Below are 26,002 nucleotides of genomic sequence, written 5' to 3'. Positions count from 1 at the left end.
AGGATAACATTGGCCTCCTGAAAGACCAAAAAGTGGAAATTTGAAAGAAAACACTTAGGGTTATTTATTGAAGCCAAAGGGCTATTATCTTCTAAAATACAAAGAAATCTTTACACACTAAGGGAATTATGCTTGAGGATTTACCTTCACACATTTACGTTTAAAAGGATCTTTCTTTTTGGTGTTTTTTTTTTTACTTCTAAAAACTCTGAGATGTTTACTGCTCTTTGTTCATAATGGATAAAAGAAAATTAAAGGTTATTCTGAGAAACTCCAGTCATCATTTCTGTGTCTCTACTTCATAAATCAGTCTTTGTACTGGGAAACACATTTTCAGGCTTATTTATAGAGCATCAGTGACATTCAGTGTTCAGTTAAAGTACTGTAAGTTAATCGCTTTTACATGTTGTACGCAGTTGTTCACCTTTCTATCTTGCTTGTTTGGGGCTTTTTGGTTTTTTCTAAAGTGGTGATGTAAGGTTTTTTCTGTTTGTTTCCTTCTAGGCTGTTGATATTCTTTTGCAGCATGGAGCTTATGTGAATGTTCAGGACGCAGTTTTTTTCACCCCATTGCATATTGCTGCATATTATGGCCATGAACAGGTAACTAAATGGGGGAATTTCAGAAAGCTGAGAAGTGGAACACCGAGGCAACTATAGGTTTAGTGTTAGATATTTTTGCTTTACATTCCAGAGGGTCTTACCATGAAAAGGCCTCACATACTGAAGTTACAATTCTAAGTCAATCTCTAGTTGCTCTAAGAGTCTGAGTATCAACAGGAAATTTCTACACTTTAATCCTCTGTGCTAGGCCCCAGCAAAAATTGGTATCTTCCCTTCTAGACCTCTTGAAACAAATGATTGACTAGCTAGCTTTTATAACCTATAAACAGACTTGGACCCAGAGGCATATTTCAATTGATGCTTATTCATCCCACATTTCAGAGAGTGCATAAGGAATGTGAGTGTACTATCGTAAGCCTCTCCAAGGAAGTGAACACCACTTCCCAGTAATAATTAAATGGCAATTCTATTGGTTTTCCTTGGAATTCACAAACTAAATTGTGGCCACTTTTAAGTTAACAGAAAAAATGATCATTTAGAGAACAGGATTTTCCACGAGGTCCTGTGCACGTGACAAGTCCAACTGTGCTTGCTTCATTCACACAGATCACAGACTTAATCTGAAGTTCTAACCAAAGCTGGCATTGAACCTCCCAATTCTCTTTCTTTTACTAAAGTATAATTGACATATGGTTAATCTAGCAGTCCGGTCGTCTGCCCTGAATAGCCCTTTTATTTGAAATGTAATAATGGGTCTATTTTGGCTTATGCAAGTCATTCCCTATACCTTTCTTTGGCTAAAAGCATGTATTCTGGGATATTTTCAAGTTTCAAAGGATGACCTCTAGGTAGAGTGCATTTTTCATTTCAGTGACGTATTACTTTGAGTGCATTGAGGAGTTGTAAGAAAAGCTTTTGAAAGAACAGAGTCCAGATGCACACATGATTGAAAATGCTCTACTTCTGTGGCTGAGTGGCAGCAAGGGCGTGAACCCTGGATGTCTTCCTGAGATCCTTCTTTTCATATATATGCACCTCATCGTCCAGTAACATTGAGAAAATCCTTGCATGTTGGGCTGAGAGATTAGTTTGCTTGTTTGCCATAAGCTACTTCTGAACAAATAGTCACAGTCTTGTGAAATTATGCTAAAAGCTCATATGGTGCTCTTGTGACAAGAGGCACTGATCAGAAAGGAAGCTAAGGCTCTGACATCTGTGGGCTTTGAGGCGTTTGTTTTATTATGCTGACTGGTCAGTTAAACAAATACATGTGTCTTGTGTCTAGCCCTTTACCATACATAACATTTTAGAGAATGAATGAGCACTTGCTTTTGGGAATTTTAATATTTTTATAGATATGTAACTTAAAAATGAGTTTTCTATTGAATCTCCTCTCCATGTTTAAACTCTCAAGAGATGCCCACCTATAATATTAGCCAATGCAATATTCTACCTGATTTTGTCAAAAGATCTATTTTCATGTGATATTTTAATTAGCCTTGATGAAATATTTAGGTAACACACCTCTTACTAAAGTTTGGAGCTGATGTGAATGCAAGTGGTGAAGTTGGAGACAGGCCTCTCCATTTGGCTTCTGCCAAAGGCTTTCTCAATATTATGAAGCTCTTGATGGAAGAAGGAAGCAAAGCTGATGGTAAGAAAAGATATTTGAAAAATCAGCTTTAACATTGTATTTTATAGACAGAGTCAGGCCTTTAATCTTGAATTTAGTTTCCTAGCACGTGGTCTGTGTGTGTTGTGTATCATTTTGGGGCAACTGAAACAAAAAAATAGCAGTTGGGGAGTTTTCTTCACTTATTAAGTATGCTTGGTTTGTCATCTCACGTGCATTCTGTTTCCATTAATAAGTCAGAGGTGAAAACCAGCAGCACAAAACAAGATTAATATACAGAGGTAGCTTACTATTGAGACACTCATCCGATCAGAGAACACACAGCCGTGTGGTATGCATCTCCACTGAAAATGTCTTCAGTGCAAAGTGAACTCCTAGTGAATGAGATACAGATGAAGGATTTTAAGTCAAAATTGTACAGCAAGTAATTTAAAATAATTCAGATGAGAAATTGCAAATGGTTCACAAACAATTCCACAGAAAATGGAATCTTTTTAGCGCATGCTGTATTATGCTACACAAGCTTCATACGCTTCGTTGTGGGACATTTTCTATGAGAGAAAGTGTGTGTGTGAGAGACGTAATGGGTTGGACAGATACAAAAGTCTATTAGCATGCTTTTGGTATTCTGTGAAAGTTAGGAATCTGTGCAGTCTTTTTACAGGTGATCTCACGCTGATGCCAGTAAGACTGTAACATTACAGTTCAGTGCTGTATATTTTGCATGTGCCACAATTTAAAATATTTTCCATTGTAATTAATATTAGCATGCAACTAGTAGTACTGCTGAATTCTTATGCTCACTCTTTTGTTCCCTCTCCTTATGCTGTTTCAGCAATGTAGAAGGCACAAAACATACCGCACTCCAGCCTTACTTTTCCATTGCTGTGACACTTGCATCATAGGCATGTGCATACACGCTTGTGGCCACATCCTACAAAGTCTTATAAATGCTAAAACTTAGAGGTCAAATTTTATGCATATTATGAATATTAATGCAGAGGTTCTTACATAATAAATAACATCATTAAAATTATTTGAAAATTAATTTCTTAGCCCCAGAATAAGAGAAAGAAAATTTTTTTGAAAAGGAACAGCACATTACTTGCAAAAGTACTGCTCTTTAATACATTTTTGGACTACATCATTACTCTTGTTAACTTATATCCACAATATACAAGGTAAAATCTTGGTCCCCTTGAAGTCTATGGCAAAACTTCCATTAATTTCAATGGGGTTAGGATTTTGCCTAGGGATATCATAATTTGATCTTGGAAAAGCAGAACTGGAAAAACAAGAAACAAACAAACAAACAAACAAAGCATGTGCTACAAGAATCCTGCACGTTATAGGAAGAACAAGAAGTTACCAAAATTCTTCAGCTGCTGCTTCTCAATCTAGCATCCTATTTGATGTCTGGTTCCAGTCTATGCACACAGCTATTCATGACTTAAGAACAATAGAGCATAATAGGGGAAGGTTAAAAAGGGATGCTGTATAGCCACATTTGAAAAGCATGTTAAATTGCCAGGCTCAGTTCTTTCCTAATCTCGCCTGGTCCAATGCCCCACTGACACCTGTTAGTTGACTTCAGGGGAGGACAGTCGAGTGGTCATTTTGCACAAGTTCTGTTTTCTCAAGGCTACAGTCTTCGGTGCTGACTCTGTAAAGCACTGTCATTCCTTAACAATTGTTAAAGCAGGGACAAGAGCCCATGAGGCTTCTTCCTTGCACGGTATGCCCGGTAGTGCCAAAAGCAGCAGCATTCACGTACCCCTGTTCCTACTCTGCTAGTGGCACAAAGACTGTGTTTCTCCCCAATTTCCTCTTCTTTGCTAGATTTTAAAGTATAAATTTCCCATATTGTCTGTGAGTCTTGCCTACAGTACACACATCCCACTCGCGCAGTAGAAAAAGTGTGGAGGGAAACAGCATCTCAGATTTGTAAGTAATTTTTTCAATAGTGAGCTCTTGATGTTTCAGTCTCGGTGTGTGTGCACTGAACTGATATAATTATAATAAAGAGGCGGAAAAGAAGAGATGTTCACTCACTGTAACGAGGCAGTGGGAGGTTCACTATTAGTTAGTTTATTCCAAAAGGAAAAGAATCTGGGGCACCGTTTCAGATTCTTTTCTTTAAAATCAATATCTTCAGCATTGGAAAAAGAAAAAGGAGACTGGAAGCGGGAAGTCTTTTCCTCACAAAGTAGCACACTTTGAAACTTGGTATAAAGACAGCAGCGGAGGAACAACTCTTAAATGCCTAGGAATGAAAGTAATTGGTGAAATAACCTGAAGAAATTTTGGCAGTATTCTGTGCAGACCAGTAATTGGTGTCATAAACTTGAACTGTTTCTTTTAACATAACCTGACTGACTCGTTGATCAGCTCTGGGGCCATGGCAACTGAAGAAAACCAGTTCACTAGAGAACTAGTTGGTGGCCAGGAAACAAGCATTTCCTTTGCTTCACATAAGCTAAATGCTATTTTTTATTATTATTCAAACTGGTGGTGTTGGAGGTTTCTTTCAGGGACCACGTGATATAAAATGTATTCTTTCTTCTTATAACTCCTATGGTCTTTTAATAAAACTTGTCTGCTTTCAGGACTACTGAGCTGCCTAGAGTTGCAGCTGCTTTTTTTTCAAGTATCTTTGAAAATCACTGTCACCTCTGCCAAATAAATTAAATTTAAAGCCAGAGTTTGATATTAAAAATCCATGCACGCTCAGTCATGCTTCTCTGAATATTAAACAGATATCGCTCACTGGGACTTGGGAAATTTCCCTTATTTTTTTAAAACAGACTTGCACTGTCTTTTCTTCATCCTTTTACTTGCTGAAATGGTTTCACCTGTTACTTTCTACCTACATAATGTCTCAGTCCTAAGAATAATTTCTACAGTTCTCCATTTTGTTCCAGAAAAGAACTTAGCATTTGCTTATTTTTACTGTTTACTTGTAAGGCAATCTGAATTTTTAGTCTCTGACTGCCATGACAGTTGTACTATCTATACTCAATTTAATATAAAAATACTTTAGAATCTCGATTTGAAGAACTCTCCTGTACTTTTCTTTAGTAATTTCTGAATCAGTTATATATTTTTTTGCCATAACTCTCTTCTAAAGTGTTTTTGACTGATTTTGATTTGATTTGATTTGATTTGATTTGATTTTGTTTTGTTTTGACTCTGAAATTCTCCTTTTTAAGACAATATTCCAGTTTACCTGACGTGTTTCATTTAGAAATCAAAAAGCTATCAATTAAAACAAAAACCATCATCCCATGTTGTAGTTATATATCCTTCCAGAGGCAAAGGAAATGGCTTGCAAGTATTTCACATCATTTCCAACTGCATAAACAAAGGAGAAGATAGACATTTCCTTCCTTGCTCCATCTTACACCTTGTTGTGTTGTAGAAGCTCATGGCCCTGAGACCCCTGATGTCCTTCAGGCCATTCTGTGGGTACATATTCTAAAATGCTGACATTTATTATTATAAAACTTTGACATTTATTCTTCTCTTATTTATTGCACTTCAGAATGAATCTGTGTCTGGTACCGCATCATAATAAAAAATAAAGGCTAACATGTCACATGAATCTATAAAGTGAAGAATTATTTTAGAATAGAGAAATAAAACAGTTTGCTCCTTTTAATACAAGACTGCTAGGAAGGTTAGTGGGGGCAGTTAATGAAATTTGCGGACCACAAGCTTAATATAAGTTACAGTCATTCCTTTTTTTTCTTCTTTTTGGCCTGAAACATAATTCATCTTTGGAACTATCTGTCACTAGACATCAGTGAAGTTATAAGTTCAGCTCATTTTAAAGGAGTGTCCATTTCTGTGAGCATTCAGCATTACTTCAGGCAGGTTTTAAAACAGGGATTTATTTTAATTTTCATTGTTCCTTATACTCACCGAAAATCAAAAGAAGACAGAACCTCAGAATGTGTGTGGTTTACCCTTTGTCCCAAGGAGGCTCAGCTATAGGAAAGAATTGTTCCTGAGAGATGTTTGTCAAAGTTGTGCCTAAAAGCCTGCTTAGTACAAGTTTGGAAACTAATGGACAAGTTATTCCTTAGTAGTCTATTAATTTCTTGTAAACTGTCTCAAAGATCTGGTGCTAGACTGAATTGAGACCTAAATGTTGTACAAAGTAGGCTGGATTTGTCAATTCAGTTATAGTATCAACCAGTTATGGTTGTCCTATCTTTAAACATAGAAAGAAATACACTGAGAATCACAGAAATACATGTTCGCTTTTAAAACTGAATAAAGACCTTTTTTGGATAATGAAAACAGTATTTATATGTCTCTACACCAATGGAGAGCTCTGCCTAGAGCCTTGTCCAATCTCTTCCTTGCTTCCTACTAGATAGGTAAAGAAAGAGACGTATAAGGTATATCCATACCCATTTCAAGCATGCCTAAGAAGGTTCCCAGGTGCCGGAATGCAACTGCCTATCCTGTAAACAGAGAGAAGGATCCCTGACATGGATGTGGTCCAGGATAACTGGCAGTGTCAAACAATTCCTGCCTGTGGGTCAAGGATCTTCCAAGGACGACTCCCCAGTAGACAGGCTGCATGCAACTGCCCTGAAAACAGTTTGATACTATTGGTAGATACCAGCAGTTCTGTGATCTTGGCCTCAATGCCAGGAATGTTCCCAGTCATATTTACGTTATTAGTACACATGCAGCCATAGTCTCACACTGTTCACTTGATAATAACTATTCTCAAGAATTGTTGGGTTTATGTTGCTCTATTACAGAACCATTTTTAGATAGAAGTTCATGAAAAAAGTGTGTAGCATTAGTGTTTGCTCTACTAATATAACAACAGTCTAGATTAGATAGTTTCAGAAATGTGAATCTGCTTCTGCATGCTAACTGAAGCAACATTTTGATCTAACAGGTCACTTACTCATAGGTTTCCAAGTGCTTTGCTGAACTGGGACCCAAATCTTCAAAAAAGAATCTTGGTCTTACTGAAAGACAGTTGAATCTATGAATTTTTTAAAATTTCCTTATTGCTTGCTAATATTGTCTATTCTACAACAACCCTACTATTTCACCCAAAGTGTCTGAGAATATGAGCCAGCCAGGAGTTTAAGAAATCACATCAAATTCAAGTCCTTCGTGCATATGCTTATTTGAGAGGTATTTAGAATGAATGAGTTTCAGTTTTCTTTTGCTTTTAATCTTACGCTGTTGTGTGCTGTTTAAAGCAACTGTTTTTGCAGGTAGAAGGATACAAGAATTGGTCTTCAGAAAATTAGAAAAAAATGCTTTTATTGGATATATTTTTATAAGTTGTGCGCAACATACACAATGCATGATTTTGTGACATAAAGCACTGGAAGGGCGAATCTCTTAAATAGAACAAGACCTTTGTATCACACATTGTTTGTTTCCCATGTGAAATTATAGTGAACCAACAGAGACAAATACCATTCCCACCCAACAATAATATACTATGTCTCCAGTTTTGCTCATTCTTTTATATAGTTTCATGTTCTGTCAGAGAATACTCCCATCCTCTTAAGTATGTGAAGCGCATACATAATCATCCTTGCAGGTGAAAAGAGACATTGAGCAAAATGAAAACACTGGTAATCCAGACGTTTGAATGAATTCTCCTCTTCCGTTCTTGCCTTTTATGTATTTATATTTTAATAGTGACTGTGAAAAATATATCCTTATTGTGTCTCCTCTATTTTTTTTAATTTTCTTTTTTGTCACTGTATAACTATATCAACAACCCTTGATCCTGCTACTCAAGGAAGCTAACATAAACCTTAAAACCAACTGGATTTACCTTTCCTAAGAGCAGCAATGAAGTACGTTTCTTCCTAGTATGTGTAATTAATAACTATTGTTCCATGCATTTGGAATAACTCAGTGGATTGCTTTCTTACATGCAGTAACTACGTATCTTACTTTTGCTTCACATTGTAATATACTGACAGCAATTGCTCTTTCTAAGGGTCATTTATAACTTGTGATTCATTCATGGAAAGCTACATCAAAACATCCAATACATCTGCTATTGGAAGAAAGCAATTATACCCTAAGTCCAAAAAATCATCTTGACAGATGACACTGAGTAATGTAGTCTTGATATATGAAAGCTCACAGAAATTTCAGCTTTAAAGAAATAGGACCATAAATATTTTAGCAGGAGGTTACATAACGTATGTGCACAACACATAAAGCATTACTAAATATCCAAAACAAGCTATGTTAACTATAAAATACTTTCTTTGGTCTCTTTCTGGGTCAAATGGCAGTGAATGCTCAGGACAATGAGGATCACGTTCCTCTGCATTTCTGCTGTCGATTTGGACACCATGAAATTGTGAAGTTCTTACTCCAGAGCAGCTTCGAAGTTCAACCCCATGTGGTGAATATCTATGGAGACACACCTTTACATCTGTGAGTCATGTGGAGAAGCTCTGTTTTACATGGTTTGGGCCTAATTAGAAAGCTGGTGTCGTTAACAACTCTTTACTGTCTTCATCTTCAGTGCGTGTTACAGTGGAAAGTTTGAAGTTGTCAAGGAAATAATTCAGCTCTCAGGAACAGAAAGTCTCACTAAAGAAAATATATTCAGTGAAACGGCTTTCCACAGGTGAGATGTTTAAAACGCCATTATCAATAGAATTCCACTTATACATGCATGCAATACAACACCCGAAATAACAAATGTCTCACCAACAGCCAGATGAGGAACAAAGAAAGCAGTGAGCTCGACATGGATGTTAAGTTTGTATCCTGAGATACAGGAGAGAACATGAAGTAAGAGGTAGAACCAGATAGTGAATGGGGAGACAGAGAGCAAGTAAGGGTGAGAAAGGTAGGAAAGGCATCAGGTTCGTCAACATCTGTATGAATAACAGTTTCACCTTCTGTCCAGTTTGGAAGCTGAGTTTAGAGCCTGTTGTGCCTAGAAACCTGCTGGAGTCTAGATATTCTAAATTAGAAATGAGGTGGCAAAACACAGTTTGGTCATGATGCTGTAAGTTTGTAAAGTGTTATTTAAGAGGCACTTTGCAAAACAGACTGTATTAATTTTGCAGAGCTGTGCAAAATTAATTTATACAAGAATAATTAGAATGTTTCTGAAATGACAGAAGTGAACATGCTTTGGTGCATTTGCACATTTCTAAAGATCCTTTATTCTATTACTACATTTTTATCTCTGTGTAATTCTTTTTAAATTTTTGTCCTTTTATGGACTATAGGATTCACTTTTCCCTTTATTTTTGCAGTGCTTGCACCTACGGAAAGAACATAGAACTTGTAAAATTTCTTCTTGACCAGAATGTTGTAAGCATCAATCACCAGGGAAGAGATGGACATACAGGTAACTTCATCATCCTTATTGTATATGAGTGCCTATACCAGCACCAAAAAATTTGGAAGCCATATACGCAATCAGGATTTCCAGGGTAATTCCCATGATAATTCGATGATCAGCATCCAATTACCTTTCAGACAGATCTCAACTTTTTTGTAATATGTTTGCAGGCAGGCATAGAAGTGATAAGAGTTCAGTGAGGATGTGTCAGGCTCATTAGCTTGTATATGAGTAAGAGAACCTGATGTAAAGTGATTCTCCTATAGTTAGGCTTCTAAGCAGTTTTAAGAATTGGGCCCAAGTATTATTCTTCTAGGGTATGGGCATATAGGAGAAAGTGTCTGAAGGGCTGCACACCTCCATGTTCCTACTACAGGCAATGAAAAAAAGAGCCTCCTTTGTTTCTACTTGCTTTTCCTCACGTACAAAGTTGTTAAATGTGATTTGCAGGTGGTAAAGTAAAAGCTGATATGTTGTGTAGCAGGCAATAGGTTGGTTCTTGCAGCATTAATATTTTATTTTCCCCTATTGCCTCAGGTATTTTTTTTATAATATATTCCTTTATCGAGGAAATAAATTTGTGCTTTATAGTTGTTGCTGCAAGTCCTATCATGATGTTCTGATAGTTGTGCTTACTGTGCTTCTCTGATGTTCTAGGATTACACTGTGCTTGCTACCATGGTCATATTCGACTTGTACAGTTTTTACTGGATAATGGAGCTGATATGAATCTGGTAGCTTGTGATCCCAGCAGGTCCAGTGGAGAAAAGGATGAGCAAACCTGTTTGATGTGGGCTTATGAGAAAGGTATTTCAGTTTTCTAGTTTCTGCTACAAAGTCCATAAGAACAGTACAGGAAGGAGAGAACAGTACAAAATAACCCCTCAGCCCCTGTAGACTAAGAGCTCTCACCATCTGCTTTCCAGTTCCTAGCATGAGGGGTTACAAAAAACAGACCTTTTCTTTATCTTCTCAGATACTCTGTTAAACATCAGTTTAATTCAACACAAACTCAAGGACAGGTGTATTTATGTGCTGCTAAAATAGAAAACGTACAGCCTGTTCAGAAAAGGCTAATTCTCCCTCTGGAATGTGCATGAGGAGTTTTAATTTTATTACTGAAGGAGGCGCTACAAGGAGCGATGAATCAGAGTCACTAATCTTAAATTCTTGCAAATATGGATCAAAGCAAGGCATTTCCATGGTTCCTGTCCTATATGTACAGCAATGTGTCAGTTTTCTGTCCTTTTTTTGACTCCACACAAATAAAAAGCTTTATTTCTTCCTGAAAATGTTTTTGATGTTCACATCCATTTATGGATTTCATCGGTGTTTGAGAGCATGTATTTATGTGGGATACCCTTCAGTTTATTCTTCCTGGCATTGCCATTCCACCCTTATGGACTGTGGAAGACAGTCTCTTCATTGCTTTGATAAAGAAGCGACCATCTTCTTTGAGTTAACATTTACGTTAAGTGATAACACTTCAAACATTTAGTTCAAGCATCCTCTGAGTTTGGATGTCCAGAAAGCTGCTATCTGTAAAAACCTGTTCTTGATTTAAATTCCTATGTTTTAGAGAATTGTTCCATTATGCTGACACTCTTTGGTGTGAACTCATGTCCCTGGCAGCCTAGTGAGTCAGCAGGACTTCTTTGCTGTAGAAGGTAGCTTCTGATAACAGGATAAGAGTCAGCAAAAAAGCCTCTGCCTCGTCTGTTTCCTCTAGCACGCTTAAGAGTTGGAGTTGTAAGTTTTTTTGCAGGACGCTAGAAGATCTAGCAAACAACCTTTCCGTAACTTGTGGGCTTACTGGTCTTTCCCTGTAATAAGCCAAAAAGTTTGTACTCATTAGGGTATCTCTGAAAAATATCCTTAAAGAAATGCCAACAAACTTTGCAACTGAAGAAACAGGCAATGATAGGTAGCATTTGGTACATGATCCAAGCACCATGACCTCAGTACAAATGCGTATCTTTTCCTTCTCTTCTTGCCTGCTCTCATCTTTGTAAGCAGCAAACGGGAACATTTCCCGTCGGCCTGGCTGTATGAATAAGCAGTGCTGAGCCCAGCCATTTACAGTGAGCACAAAGCAAGAACTTGAAAGTGCTCTTCTTTCCTGTATGTTTTCTAGGGCATGGGGGAAAATATAAGTTAAAGTTGGAGGATTCTGGGGCATTCCCCCCTCCTCCAAAAGCATCGCAGTACCACTTATTATGAGAATGACTGTAATGTAGTAAAACTATGGATTTCAAAGGCCTTTCAAAAACCTGATATTGGCATAATACTCTGTATGAAATTACTGAGGGAAAACTCATCTTTGAAAGGTTTAGAAAAGAATTTTGAATGTTACCAAGCAGAACTTTGTGCATCAAACATCCGAGAGAGTGAGCATGCTGTGCACACACCGCTCTCTTCTGGTTCCTTGCAAAGGAGAATGATGAGTATAGCAACTGCCTACAGCAATATAGTGTACAAGTTTTGTCCAGTTTAGGACACCAGAACTGAAATATTTTCAGGCACTGGTTGTCCTTGTAAGGCCTATTGAAGGCTGTTGTCAACTTCCATTTTAGGATTTCTGTAGCAGGGTTTTTTCTATTGACATATATCGCAACTTAGGATTAGGTGGACTCATGAAAATAACATGTTTTTTTTCACTGGCAGGTATTTCCCTATATTTCTGTAGTTAAGAATCATAGTATGTTTCAGATTAGCGCCGTTGTATCTTTGTTTACATGTTTTATAGGCACATTTTTTAAAAAATCTCCTGATTTTGTATAAATCAATTAAAAAAAAAGACTATTGCGCTTACCTGCAAATCCTTATATTTCCTTTTTCTTTCCTAGGTCATGATGCCATTGTGACCCTTCTGAAGCATTATAAGAGACCTCAAGACGAATCACCCTGTAATGAATACTCACAACCTGGAGGAGGTATGGTCTGAGAAATCACTTTATTCTCTAACCGAACTGTCTGGTCCAAAGACCGCTGAAGTCTCTGGGAATATTCCACAGATGTCAGGGAGCTTTGGATCAATTCTGTCTGGCACAAAAAATTAGTGTCATGAGAATCCCCATTTTCCAGGTACCCTCTATTTATGTCAAAATTCTTCCTTTATCTTAAAATAGAGTTGTCACTTTGTATTACTAGAAAGAAAAGCTAAAAGCTGTGAGATGAAGATCAATCCCTAGTAATCATTACTCATATCTTTTTACATCCTTAATACCTTGTTTAGCCATTCTCTTTGTGTTGTTTAGCTCTGATGCTCCTTTGATTACTGACATTCGGTATATTTCTATACTCAGTCCCCCTTACATTTTTTAACATCTTTGGATATCTAATTCCCCCTTGGGAAAAATTAATTACCCTTTTTGCTACAAAAATACTCATTTCTATTGGCAACTAAATGACAAGTGGCAAGAAGAACGTTAACGAAAGCAGCTGATAAACAGAACATTTTGCAGTGTGTTGACACTGTCTACAGAGAGAGTGAATAAGTTATACATTGCGGCTTGTCCAGGTCATTGACTCCTCCTGCCATGGAAACAGGAGGAACCCTACAGTCAGCAGCAGAATCAATCTGCTTCCTGCATTTCCAGCTCTGCAGAGTAGTTTGACCTGTTCCAGGTTTAGGTTTAGTATATCTCAAGTGTACGTAAATCTTTAGAGGACTAAGTTTATGTATGTATTGGAAATTTATTTTGGCAAGCAATTAACACACCCAGACAGATTTCTTAATGCTGATTGTTAAAAGAACTCAGCTCCCACTTAAGCAGAAAAACAAGAGATGAAATTTTTGGTACATGGAGAAAGCTGAGGTCTTTTGGAAAATCTAGTCAGTGAACTAAACAGTGCAATATGCTTGCAGCCCAACTGTCAGAACTTGTGAATCTGATCTGAGTTCCTTTGCAGAACCGAGCTGACATAAAAGGCTATGTTGGCCTTCTTTAACACCAGTGAAAATCAGTATCGTTCTACAGCATTTAGTAAAGCTATATCCAAATTATTTTCAGGAACGCAGCAATATAATGTCACAATCATATGGGTTTGTGTGCTTATGTGTATTTTCACCCCTTTATTTTTCATTCTTTAAGCAATCATTGCCTCATTAATTTGTCAGTACAAATGTTTACACCGTCTTTGAATTCCGTAAAATTCATTCTGTTCTTTTATTTCAGATGGTTCCTATGTGTCAGTCCCATCCCCTCTAGGAAAGATTAAAAGCATGACTAAAGGTATTCTCAATGGCAAGGGAAAACTTGAACTTTTATGGTCTTTTTGCCCAAGGTGTTTGTCAGCCTAAACATACTACGCAAGATTCATTATTCCTGGAATTTTCATTGTTCAGAAATGTAATGATGTGCATAAGCAGCAGCTATATTTCCCTAGAATAATTTTAGGAAACAATATACTTAGCTTCGTTGCTCGGCATCATGATAACTCCTGTATTTATCTTATTTTCATTTACTTTAAAATATATTTTTATTTCTTTGGAGAAAAGGATGTCATTGTGAATTAGTACTAATGAAATACACACATATCCATGAATGCAAACAAATATCGTATTGAATTCCACTGTAAAATGCCTGGATTATCTTTACAAGAAAAATTCTGTCCAAAAATAATTTGTGTTAACCTGAAACACATATAGATAAAACATTCAGATGAATATTTGTACTTTAAAATATTTCATTTTTCGTGGTGCTTTCAATTTTCCACTTTGAATATTCACTCTGGATACAGTCAAATCCTTACATCCTTTACATAGCAGCATTAAAATATTCCATTTAGAAATATTCTGATAAACTTTATAGTAATAAACCAAAAAGATCGACAAGGTAGAGAAGTTTGCTAACTAAATTAAGTTGCAAAATTTAGATTTCACATGTCACTAAAGAGTCAGTCAGATCTGGAATAACAACTCCTGCATCAGTAATGAGCACTAGCTATACAGAAAAAAGGGAACTAATTCTCCGTATAAAGAATTTTATGCAACCATGACATGATACAGGCAGAATATGCTTATGGGACAGCGTTCATCACTGGTAAGATTTTAAAGCCAAGAAAGCCCAAGGCAACTGTAGCATTGCAAGTATTTGTTATTGCGGTTTACTGTGGTTACTGAAAGAAAAGGGAATAGGGTTACCAGTCAACCAATTTACAGGAGGAAAATCAGCTTTTACTGTGCAACAATTTTGTGAAGTTAAATGCTTATATTCTGTCCTTCTCCATGACCCCGCATTTTACAAATAGGATAAGTGTGTTCTTTTGCAGAAAAGGCAGATGTTCTCCTCCTCCGTGCTGGTTTGCCATCACATTTCCATCTTCAGCTCTCTGAAATAGAGTTCCATGAGATTATCGGCTCAGGTACCAGAAATAAGAATGCATCTGTTTTAAATGTCTGATGTTGATAATAAATATCTTTGTGGTTATTTATTTTAAACCATTTTAGGGTCTTTTGGAAAAGTATATAAGGGACGATGCAGAAATAAAATTGTCGCAATCAAACGGTAAGTTTATCAGACTTTTCCATCTTGTTTTGGTTAATGACCTAGTTTGAAGTATTAAAAAAACCCCATATTTTATTATATTTTTGCCTTACTGTTTTCTCTCATGTAAATTCTAAGCTATCGAGCCAATACCTACTGCTCCAAATCTGACGTGGACATGTTCTGTCGTGAAGTTTCTATTCTCTGCCGATTGAATCATCCATGTGTCATCCAGTTTGTGGGAGCTTGCTTAGATGACCCAAGTCAGTTTGCTATAGTCACTCAGTATATTTCTGGAGGATCGCTCTTCTCCCTGCTTCATGAACAGAAGAGGTATTCCGCTCGTTCTCTGCTTGGGCTTGTGGTACAGAATTCAGAAGACCAGTAAACCTATGCTGATGTAAATGTTATTCATTTCAGTAAACAACAATAGAGAAAGGAACACACTAGAAAAATTCTAGCTTTCATTCAGATTATTGGGTGTACAAGGGAAATTAATAAGTAATCACAAAATTGTTATTTAGTCATTATTTTACATTATATACATTTACATTACATAGATTATATAACATTATTTTGTATTTAAAACAATTTTAAAGGTTCCATGATTTACAGATAAAAATAATTTACAGATAATTCTTGTCTGTTTATTAACTTTGAGTAATATTATTTTTTTTTTCAAAATATAGAACTCTTGATCTGCAGTCTAAATTAATCATTGCTGTAGATGTTGCCAAAGGCATGGAGTACCTCCACAATCTTACACAACCAATCATACATCGTGATTTGAACAGGTAAGTTTCTTTCTTTATCCTAAAAATTCAGGGAATATGAAGCCTCAAAGCAACAATGATGGCCTGCAGTCTCATCTGTATTTGCAGACCCTTGTAACTGTGCGGGATCTCATTAACACTGATGGAGCTTTGAGGAGGGTCTGCTTGCATCAGTTGGACTGGGGAATTGGGGCACGACGCTTTCACATTCACTGGAGGCTTTAATACATTTTAGTTGAATGACTTGACAGACGGTAGTCAACGTCATGCTTATAATAATTTCGCTGACAGATATCTGAAATTTACAAAATATTTATACCCTATTTGCATACATTAGTCCTGTGGGATAGCCTTTTTACAACTTATGTGATGTAGTATATTTCCCCAGTATAATTATTTTAATCCAAAACTTTAATTAATTCAGTTCACCTACTTTTGCCCCTTTAAGAATCAAGTGCCTAATTTAAACTAGTCACTAGTCCCCCTAAGGTCAATGCAGAAATGTGAAAAGACATCCAGAAGGCAACCCCTCCCGTTTGTTTTAGGTGCCTGTCTTGAAAAGGGAGGAGCCTTGGACGAGCCTGTGCTTGTTACAGAGAGGGGAGCAACCACCTACTTTAGACTAAGTGCCTAATGCTGACACTCATAGAGGTATGGTAGGTAAACCCCAGCCCAGGTGTCAGCTGACAGTGCCACTGGCAAAGAAGTAGGAGAGAGTCTACATGAGTCGGTTATCCAGATTTCCTTCTGGAAATGAAACTGGCCTGAAAAAACTCAGAGCTTTTATACAAACCGCTATGAGTCACCTTTGCTAAACTGTAATTGTCATTAAAGGACACAACTGCTAAAACCTAGTATTTTCTCGCATCTGGCCCACCATCATTCAGTCTTTGTTAGAAGCAGGAAACATCTTCTCTACTGAACGGAATTTTTTTGTGTCATGTCTACATCAGAAATCACTCAGACTAGCCATTCTGCACTAACTTGTGCTTTGGAAGGGGACTAACCAAAATTGCCTGTAAATGTATTTAAAGAAAAGCAACCAGGTGAAGAAAGTTAGTGCTGAATAGCTGTTGCACTTTTTAGCCGCAGTAGTTTGCTTGGAAACAGCTCCTTCATATGTACGAGCACTGTGACAAGAAAGCTGCTACAGAAAGAATTCTTAAAAAGCAGGATGAAGTGAGTTACAAAATGGGTTTTCTTCAGTGTCAGACATACACCTCTTAATTTTCCACTAGCTTAACTACTTGTTTTTAAAAAAATTACAGAAATGTTCATTTTGTTTATATCACAAGTGACTGGGCCTGTAGAGTTGTGGTGATATAATAAATAACATTTTCTGGCATCTTGCTGTAAGTTTTCATTTCCTAGTGACACTGATAGCTGCAGTGAAAGATTCCTTATGAAAGACACTCATTCTTTCAGAAAAAGGAGCTGGGGTTTTTCCCTTTGCTAGGTGAAGAAGTAAACTGATTGTGAGACTATGCCCAGTTCAGGGTTCTGGTATGAAATTCTGAAAAAATATGAGACAGCAGCAATTTTCTGGACATTGTTGTTGGCATCTCCAGGAGAACAGCATGGCTTGCACACATGAAAAGTCCTGTTTTCTTGCTCCAAGTGTACCCACACTGACAGCTCTACAAAGGACACCTATGAAGCGAGGGACTTCAAATGTAGTATTTGTCTTTTATAAACGGGAGGTTTCTTGGGATTTGAAGCATAACACGGACACAGTGTGTGTATATGTAAGACCAGTCATAGGGATGCAAGCTGAAGCCCACCAAACTCAGTGTCCTGTCTCTGGCAGCGGCCCATAGTGACAAATTGGAGAGCCAGGCATGTATATAATGACAATGTCTTGAATTCTCTCTCAGTGCCCAAGAACTTTGGATTCAAAAGGGTACTTTCAAAAATGAGTACCTGCTCTTGAAGTCATTTTTTAAACGAAAGAATAACTCTATTTGTGGTTATGAAAGAAAAAATATCCTTGCAGACTGAAGAAGAAAATCAGATCACTAATGCAAAACAAACTGCACATTTCTTTATTTTAGCCTGAAAAGTGCAGTCTACAAACCATATCACTTCAAGCCAGTCTTCTGGGATTTATGTGCCCTAAGTTAGCAATATTGGCACAAATTCTGCTTTATACTCTGACTGCAAATTCTAGCACACTTTGCTTTATTCATCTACGTATGACTGCATCCATCTGCTCATATTAAAACTGCTACAAGCACATAAAAATGGCTACTGTTAACCACTGCCAATTACATACCCAATGACTTTATTTAAATGTGCAGATATGGTGTTTCTGTATGGATATGATAAATGTATGATGTTTAGAAGAATATTGCTGACATGCTATATTCATCCGTGTATATTGACTATATGGAGGGTTAATCTAAGTATATTAATATAAGCCACACTCTGCAATTTTACTGTAGCAGAGCTACATAAAGTTTGTCTGTTGAAGAGTATTGTAAATGCACTTTGGATTGACTAAATACTTTCAAAAACCATGTCACTTATCAAAATTCTTTTAGCCTAAGAAAGCCTGAACCCACATTTCAGAGGCCTTTGAAATGCCTCATTTTGACATTTTAAATGCTCTTTTTTATTCTTCCTAGTTTTTTAATTTTTTTAATTCTAATTCAAATTCAAAGTTTTTAAAATATAATTTACTTATCAAATAAATCTCAAAAAATAAAAATGAAAAAATGAATGTTTCTTCTTCATATGAACAAGTAAAATTTGGTTGACAAGAAATGTCTGTTCCCCACTTTTTCATCAATAATATTAAGCTCCATAAAATGTTCTGAGTCAAAGCAAAATGAAACAGTTCATTAAAATCACTTATTCAGACAGTTCCATTAATTAGCAGGAGATATTAGGACAGTCAAACTCTTAAGCCCTATTCAAATTCTCTTCTAACACATTTTGAACTACTTACAACTCTTTATCGGGTGATTAGACTGCAAAGCTTTGCAGTAACCACTTCTGAGTGGTTCGGGAGGAATTCAGGATTCAGGGAAATCTTAGAAGGGAAAGCGCAAAGTGTGTATTCTTGACTACATTTGTGAGTGATGCCTGCCTGCAGCACAAGCTGTCAGTGCAGCGCTGATCCCGTGGGAATCCTCCTCCTGAGCAGCGTTAGGGCTCTCTGCAGCGTGATCGGGCAGGCAGAGATGCCTCAGCTCCCACCTTCACCTGCAGAGCCAAGGTGGGCAGCAACCGCTCCCCAAAAAGCCCCGTGCTCTCCGCTCTGCAGCACCCCACCGCTGGCAGCAGCGGCCGCAGGGAACCCCGGGGATCGGTGGGGTGGGGGATTCCCCCTCTGCAGCCATCGGCTGCTCCTGCCCAGGCGGTGCTTCGCTGCGGCAGATGTTGCACCTCTTGATCCCCTTACAGCTTCACGTGTTCCCCTCACGACTGGCAGTGAGATGTCTGGTCTCTAATTTCCCGGTGTGTTACTGGTGCCTTATACTGTTGTTTTCTAGTCTTTAGGGGTATATCCTGAATTAAGTCAGCTTTTGATAATGTCAACTAAGGCTTCTTCAGTTTCTGTCTCCCAGTCTCGCTATTTTTCCTCAGTGCAGAGTATGCTTGGTCCTGACACCTTGTCATTATGAAGACTCTCTAATTTTTTAATAACTGAAATGATGATATGCTGAACATTTAATTCATTGGTTTCTGTCCTTGTTGATTGGATTTCCCACACAGGCAAACACTTTATTCTATTGTCCTGGGAGGATGGATACAAATACTTGTTTAATCTGTTTCGGTTTTTTTAATTTTCCATTTGAGAATTCTCAGTTTATTTTCAGCATAGCACTGTGCTTTCAAATAACGCCTTGTCATTTTCTTACATTGCTTCTTTTCCTTTTCTTTGTTTGTTTTGTCTTTTTTACTTCAAATATTTTCCCATAAGCTCTTTCTGGGTTTATTTGGCCCATTTGTTACAGATAAAAGCATCTCTGATTGGATCACTTCTAAGAGCTAAAATCTAGTGCAGGTCAGTGCACTCATTCAGTTTCTCTGGTAATACCTGAGTGGAAGCACCGAGTCCTTGGTGTACGCAGAGAAAATCTGTTCTTGTTTTTCTAGCTATGAAAATAGTCTCAGGGTGTGCATATTCCAGTGAAGGGTGGTGAAATACCTAACTTGTGTTAGGATTGTGAGATTTTAGATGAAAATGCCTCCTTTTGCTAAAGACAAAACATGATTCTTAGTTCTGCTAACCCTTTAACGCAAAAGGCACATCATTCGAACTGGGGATGGTTGGGCTTTCCTCTCACACAGCATAGCTGTGCACTGCTTTGAACAAACAACTTTCTGCCTTTGACTGTCATCTCTTCTGCTTTTACAAGGCATCCCTTGTAAGTCCTGAGTATTGAGATGGACATTCAGTTCTCCAGTTTTGGCCTAAGTCAGGATTGCTAAAAGTTTCTAACTAGGTATCTTTACTGTTTTGGCAAATGGATCTTAGCCCATCTTGGACAACAAGGTCTGGGTTAAAAGCAAAGAGAAACTGCTGATATTACAAACTTTCAGTACATTAAATTGTGAGGAAAAGCTTGGCACTGGGCAGAGCTTTTCTACATTAACCTTTCTTTCTCAAAAAAAAAAACCACAACACCCTAGCTGTTGGTAACAGCGACATGGCTCCACCAGTCCTAGAGGCTTTGGGAAATGTTGCAGAAAAAAAGCTGTTTAGGCCAGACCTTATCAGTGGGTGCCCAGTTTTTAAAGTATAAGGTGGATTCACTATGATTTGTTGTGCAGAAAGCAACCTGCATCTTGACTTACTAAAAAGACAGGCTGGAAGAATGTCTTCTTACTACCCTTTTTTTTTTCCATGATTGTATTTGCCTCATTTCTCCATTGCTACCATCCATGTCCACCACCTGTTCTCCTCCTTACAGTCAAGGTTCCCTTCTCCTCACCCCACTGGCTCTGACTTCACACATCCTCCACTTCATCAGTGAACCTCCTTCATATACCTGCATCCCTTCACAGGTTCCTTTTGGGCCACCAAACTGTGGAGCTCAGAGGAAGACGCTTTCTTTTGAAGATGTAGTTCTTGCCTCAGTCGTGATGCAAGCCAAGAGCCCCATGTCTGAATGCTGCAGTCTGTGTAACTGTTTTAGGACAGCAACGATCCAGACCTAATGGTTCAGCTTTATGCCTTGTCACTACTGGCTGTTAGAAAAATAGTGCTGCACTGAAGGATTTTAAATAATGTCTTCCACAAAAGAAAACCCAAAACAGTATCTCACTAGAAAGCCAAAAAGCGTATCATTGCCTCACAGAACTTTTACCAGATCATATTTGTCAGGGTCAAAAGATAATTTGCTATAAGGACATCAGTGCGGTTGATGTGTGGTGCTGAGAGTAGCTTAACTTCTGAAAGTTTTTATTGTGAGAGCAGAAGTCGTGTTTTCAGCATGAGTCCCAGTCTGCCCACAGGCACAATTATCAGATGAAAATCTTTATGACAACTGAAGAGAAAGACCAACAGTGAAATTCTGACCCTCTTGTGTTAAGTTTTGCCAGTGGCTTCACAGGAGCCTTAAATATTTTACCTTAAATTTTCTACCTTAAATTTTCACATAGCTTGTAACCCTCTTTGTGAGTTCTGAAATCCAATGCAATGCATATAATGCATTAATTAAATCTGCAATATGGCTTGACAGAACAGAGAAGAAAATGAATCTTTCATGTGTCTACCCTGGAAAAAGGGTTATCCTTCCATTTTGAGAATAATTGGGAGTTTTATTTTGCTTTCCAGTTCTGGAAAAAGAAGTTCTGACAGCTATCAGCAATGGTGACATGTATCAGCTTATTACTACTTATACCGTAGTGAGGGATTGTAGCCACAATGATTATAGCACTTTAATAAAAAAGAGACCACTTTAGTATCAATTTAATTTAAGCTGTAACAGCTGAACACGGTTGGACCAAGCCTTTGAGCAACTAACCTTCATTTGATGGCTCTAACTATCTGTAAAAGTTTCTGAGAGCTGGCTTAGTGAGAAAGATGAGAGGATGGAAGCCTGGTGGTAATGGGGGTGGTGTCTGCAACTCCTCTTTGTTATAAAATCCCTTATGAAATCTTAAAACAGCAGTTGCCTTTCATTAAACCTACAGTGTGTTAAAGGTAGAAGGATCTTTTCATGGCCCTGTTATCTGTGAAAGGGACACCACTGAATTGTGCTTTGCCTGTCTTGCCCTGAGAGGGAGAAGCCCTTGCATCTGGCAGGCCCGCAGAACTACTTGCTTTTGTAAAAGCCAGGATGATTACACACTTCTGATTCTTTTCTCGTTTTTCTCCATGGCTTCATGAAGAGAATGATGCTTGGCCTCACCATTTCAAACTGTGTGTGGCCTTAACAGAAGACAATTAATTTCTGATTCTGCTGAACTCATTATTAACCTTCTGTCAGCTCAGCTCAGATCAGATTTATCTTGCTGTATTTCTCAAAACAGAGGCTTAAGAGTTCCTTTCTCATCTGTGGTTTTCAAATTTCCAAGTGCCATTGAGGCAATAATAGCATTTTTGAGAGGTACCTTCCAAGCGTTTTTTCTGTGGGTTTTATTTTTTACTTTAGAAAAGAAAAATTAGTAACTGTAGTGTTCACTGGTGGTACCAAACTGACAAAACTCTTCCAGAGACTACCTCCTGCTTTCAGATATGTCCATACACTCAGCACCAAGATGGGCATTTCGGCATTGTTTTGTCAGAAAGACTTACGCATGCCATGCATAGAAAGGGTCTGTTTATTGATTTCTCGGCTTCTCCACAAAAACCGTCAAGCCAGGTCTTGACTATATGTATCGTCAAGTTGGGTTTATTCAAGGTCTATACAATCCTTGAGTAGATTGAAGTTGAAGCTAGGGCTCAATACATTTTATTCACATTGAGAAATGGTGATAATTTTTGTCCTTACTGACAGAGGTCAAATTTGAACCAAGACCACAGAAAAGTCTGTAGTTGTGATTGATTCGTGTGCCTACATTCAACCCAGGGTACAGCCTTCAAGAGTCTCTCTAGTTTAGCCTTGCGTTTGATTAATATTTTCATTTGACATCTGGTGGGGGTCTCAAAACAATTCCACATGTCATACTCAAATCACTTAAATATTTTGATGCAAAGTATATATGGGAGCTAAAATCAGATTAAATGTAAACTGAAAGAGTCATGGCTACATTGTATGGACCCACTACACTTTTTATGATTAAATTTATCATCCCAAGGTTTGGGTTTAGGTGAAGCTAGAAATCTTGAAGACAGTGATTTGTGGGAGTCCTGGTTGGGAGAGCTTAAATTTTTTCTGTCCTAAAAACTGTTACCTGGTGAAATATGTGTTCCTCACTTGACTGTTCTTGCTCATATCTACAGCTCTAATATGGGCAAGTTATGCTTTTTTGTTGAGACCATCAATATTACTTGCATTTTCCCTTCATCATGTAAGCCATCGACAACTTTTTCATTTCTTTTTTTTCATATACTTTTCACTCTCCTGAATTTACTTGCATCAGTCAACATTTTGATAAATATCATGTAAGCATTGTTGTATCCACATTCGTACACTTTTATGTTGTAATTTGCTCAGCCCTTCAAAAGCCATGTGCCATGAAGGCGTAGTGACTGGTGTATGAAAACCTTGATCTTCAGAGTTACTGGAAGCTTTTGACCTAGCTAAAGCATTTTGTGAATCTTTCCCCACATTCCCAGTTTGTTTGAAAATCTGCGTTTGTGATGCTAATTTCTAAAAGCCTTGCTCTTTATTTATTGCATGCAACTGGCGTTTTTCTGCTTCCTCTTGTGTGTTCTTTGCTGAAAATGAAATCAATTGCAATAGCTTCCTTGAATCAGGAAATCAATTTTCAATAGATTCTATATACACTTTTCCTACTAAATGATATTTTGCAACAAGCAAAAGATATTTTGCCTGCATGATCATGTTCTATATTCTTGTACTGTATCTTGGATATATGTCTTTCACTAGCAAATATTTAAATAGCATGTATTTTGTCTTTGTCCCTAAGCTTGATTCTATCCAACTTTTATAGAGCTGTAAAAGATTGTAAACGTGGCAATAGCTCGCTTTTCCAGTTATTTTTAAAGGTTTCCTCTCTCGTCAAGTTTCCGTACCAAGTACAGAACCTCCTCTTTTCTCTAGAAAGTGTGACAGTAATTGAACAGTGTCTTGCTGTTTCAGCTAGATATCCAGCTAGACCTAGTTAAGCGTGGAAGTGGGGAGATGTTATTCCAGCTCTTTTCAGCTTTTCTGGTTGCTAGCATCTATGGCAGATGTCTCGTCCCTGCAGCAATATGGATTTGCATTCCGTGATAGTATCACAGTGGTTTGAAAAACAGACGAATTAGTGTGTAAAAACTCAGGATTTTCTTTTTCTCCTAGAAAAAGTGATACTCACCACACTTCAGCCTGTTTCTGAGCTGCCTGTAACAGTACAGCTGATTCCTAAACTGTGGCTCTGTTAGGATAAAAGACTAGTGCAGTCGCACTGTGCAGGATACGAGGGACCGCATCCCTGTGCAGAGCTGATCCTGCTCAGGGCAGCCTGTGTGCAAAAACGTGCTCACAGCAGCAGCTCTGTTGCGTGGCTCTCACTCTCCTAACCAGCCACATTTAAAGGTATTTTAACTCCTCTTAGGCATGTGGATCCTTCCCTGCTGATTAGCGTCACAGATACCGTCTAAATAATCCCAATTTGCGCTGCATTGCACCGCATCACTACCTCAGTGTTACTGACTTCACAGAATCTTGACATACTTGAGCTGACCTTTCCAAATTGGGGTGAATGTAATGTTTTGTTTAGAACACACACATTGAGTTCCTTTTTCACTTGGCTGCTGGCTGTGCTTCATCTTGATCAAACATAGAAACAAACAAAGAAAATAATCAAAGCTTCGGTTTTGTTAATTCCTGGTATCTGTTCTTCATAAGTTTGCCTTCCATTTTCCGTTTTATGTACTTACTACAAAGTCTCTCCCAGGAAACTGAGATCCATAAAGCTTTTTCAAAGTTTGAAAGAAAAGCTTACATCTCCAGACATCCTTCTAGCGTAATAATGAATTTCAATCCATTGTTACTGTTCTGTCACAATAAATGGATTTTACTGAGCCCTTTTAGAGAGCCCAGAAATAAATGTTAGCTGTACTGTACATCCTGAACTGTAACCACGCTCGCTCTTCACTGAGCATATGTTTACTTCTTTTCGTGGTGACTGATAGAGTGCTGCCTGCTTCTGCCTTTGTAATGGTTGTTTTAAAATCACAAATTCAGAAAGGCACACATCCCACCAAAACCAGTGTGCTTCAGCTTCCGTCGTCTGAGGAGATCGGTTCTCAGACTGTCTTCAGGTCGTTTATAAGACCCGCCTTCGTCCCTTGCACCCTGCCAGTCCTGGGGAACCCTCCAGCCAAGCAGCCTGATCAGGCCACGCCAGTGTCTTCTCCCCAGTGCATGAGACAGTCCTGTGTCTCCCTGCCTGATGAAGGGAGCGTTGGTGATGCCGAGTTTTGGAGCAGGGGAGGGCACAGCTGAGGAAAGCATCCCTTGTACGTACCTTTGACTTCGGGTCCCTGCTCAGTGGCACTGATTTGGCGGCACCAGGCTTCTCCTGCTCTCTGCTGTTCCCAGTGCCACCGTTTTTCCCCAGGAATCACCCTTCTCGTGAGCTGCACCTGGACAGGGGCCCAGGAGAGAGGCTGCTGCCTTATGTCACATCAAGATTTGAGAGAGTGCCCCAGCTTCAGGACAGTGTGAATGGGAGTCCCGACTGGGGCATCCTTCATGTTAGGAGGCTTTCTTTGGAGCGTTTCCTCTTAAAACAAAAACAAATACAAAAAAACCAGCCATGAAGTACCTGCGTCTTCATGTCAGCCACAGGCTCCTCTTCCTTTTGCTGTGTCTCCTTACATGAAAAAGGGTATGTAACCACCCATTAAAATGCTTCCTTCCAGGTTTGGTCACAGCCACATGTCTACCTGGAATAAAAATTAGTGAAGCCATCAGAAAAGTAGAAGAGGATAAAGAGGAGCAATCTCATTCCCTACAGCCACGCAAAGGAGAAGCAGCCTCTGTGTTTCTGGCCAGCGTATGATCCCAGGATCAGGCAGGGGAGCAGGCAGGAGGGAAAGGAAGAGAGGGAAGGC

The 26,002-nt window shown here is 38.3% G+C and overlaps 1 protein-coding gene across 4 annotated transcripts in view; it reads left to right on the top strand.

Annotated features, from left to right (window-relative positions):
* The window catches only part of LOC143161198 (serine/threonine-protein kinase TNNI3K), a 101,244-nt gene that overhangs the window by 22,396 nt on the left and 52,846 nt on the right, over positions 1-26,002 (top strand). For all 4 annotated transcript variants that reach the window (XM_076339919.1, XM_076339915.1, XM_076339917.1 and 1 more), the window contains 12 exons: positions 505-603; positions 2,080-2,218; positions 8,491-8,635; positions 8,727-8,831; positions 9,472-9,566; positions 10,218-10,367; positions 12,407-12,493; positions 13,739-13,795; positions 14,835-14,927; positions 15,013-15,070; positions 15,188-15,382; positions 15,739-15,843. In XM_076339919.1, coding sequence (XP_076196034.1) covers positions 505-603; positions 2,080-2,218; positions 8,491-8,635; positions 8,727-8,831; positions 9,472-9,566; positions 10,218-10,367; positions 12,407-12,493; positions 13,739-13,795; positions 14,835-14,927; positions 15,013-15,070; positions 15,188-15,382; positions 15,739-15,843 — 1,328 coding nt within the window. The remainder of the gene's footprint in view (positions 1-504; positions 604-2,079; positions 2,219-8,490; positions 8,636-8,726; positions 8,832-9,471; positions 9,567-10,217; positions 10,368-12,406; positions 12,494-13,738; positions 13,796-14,834; positions 14,928-15,012; positions 15,071-15,187; positions 15,383-15,738; positions 15,844-26,002) is intronic.

Source organism: Aptenodytes patagonicus, chromosome 5 (genome assembly GCF_965638725.1).
Source record: "Aptenodytes patagonicus chromosome 5, bAptPat1.pri.cur, whole genome shotgun sequence".
NCBI classification, from domain to species: Eukaryota; Metazoa; Chordata; class Aves; order Sphenisciformes; family Spheniscidae; genus Aptenodytes; species Aptenodytes patagonicus.
Note: the sequence above shows the minus strand (reverse complement) of the source record. Positions and strands in the feature narration are given on the sequence as shown.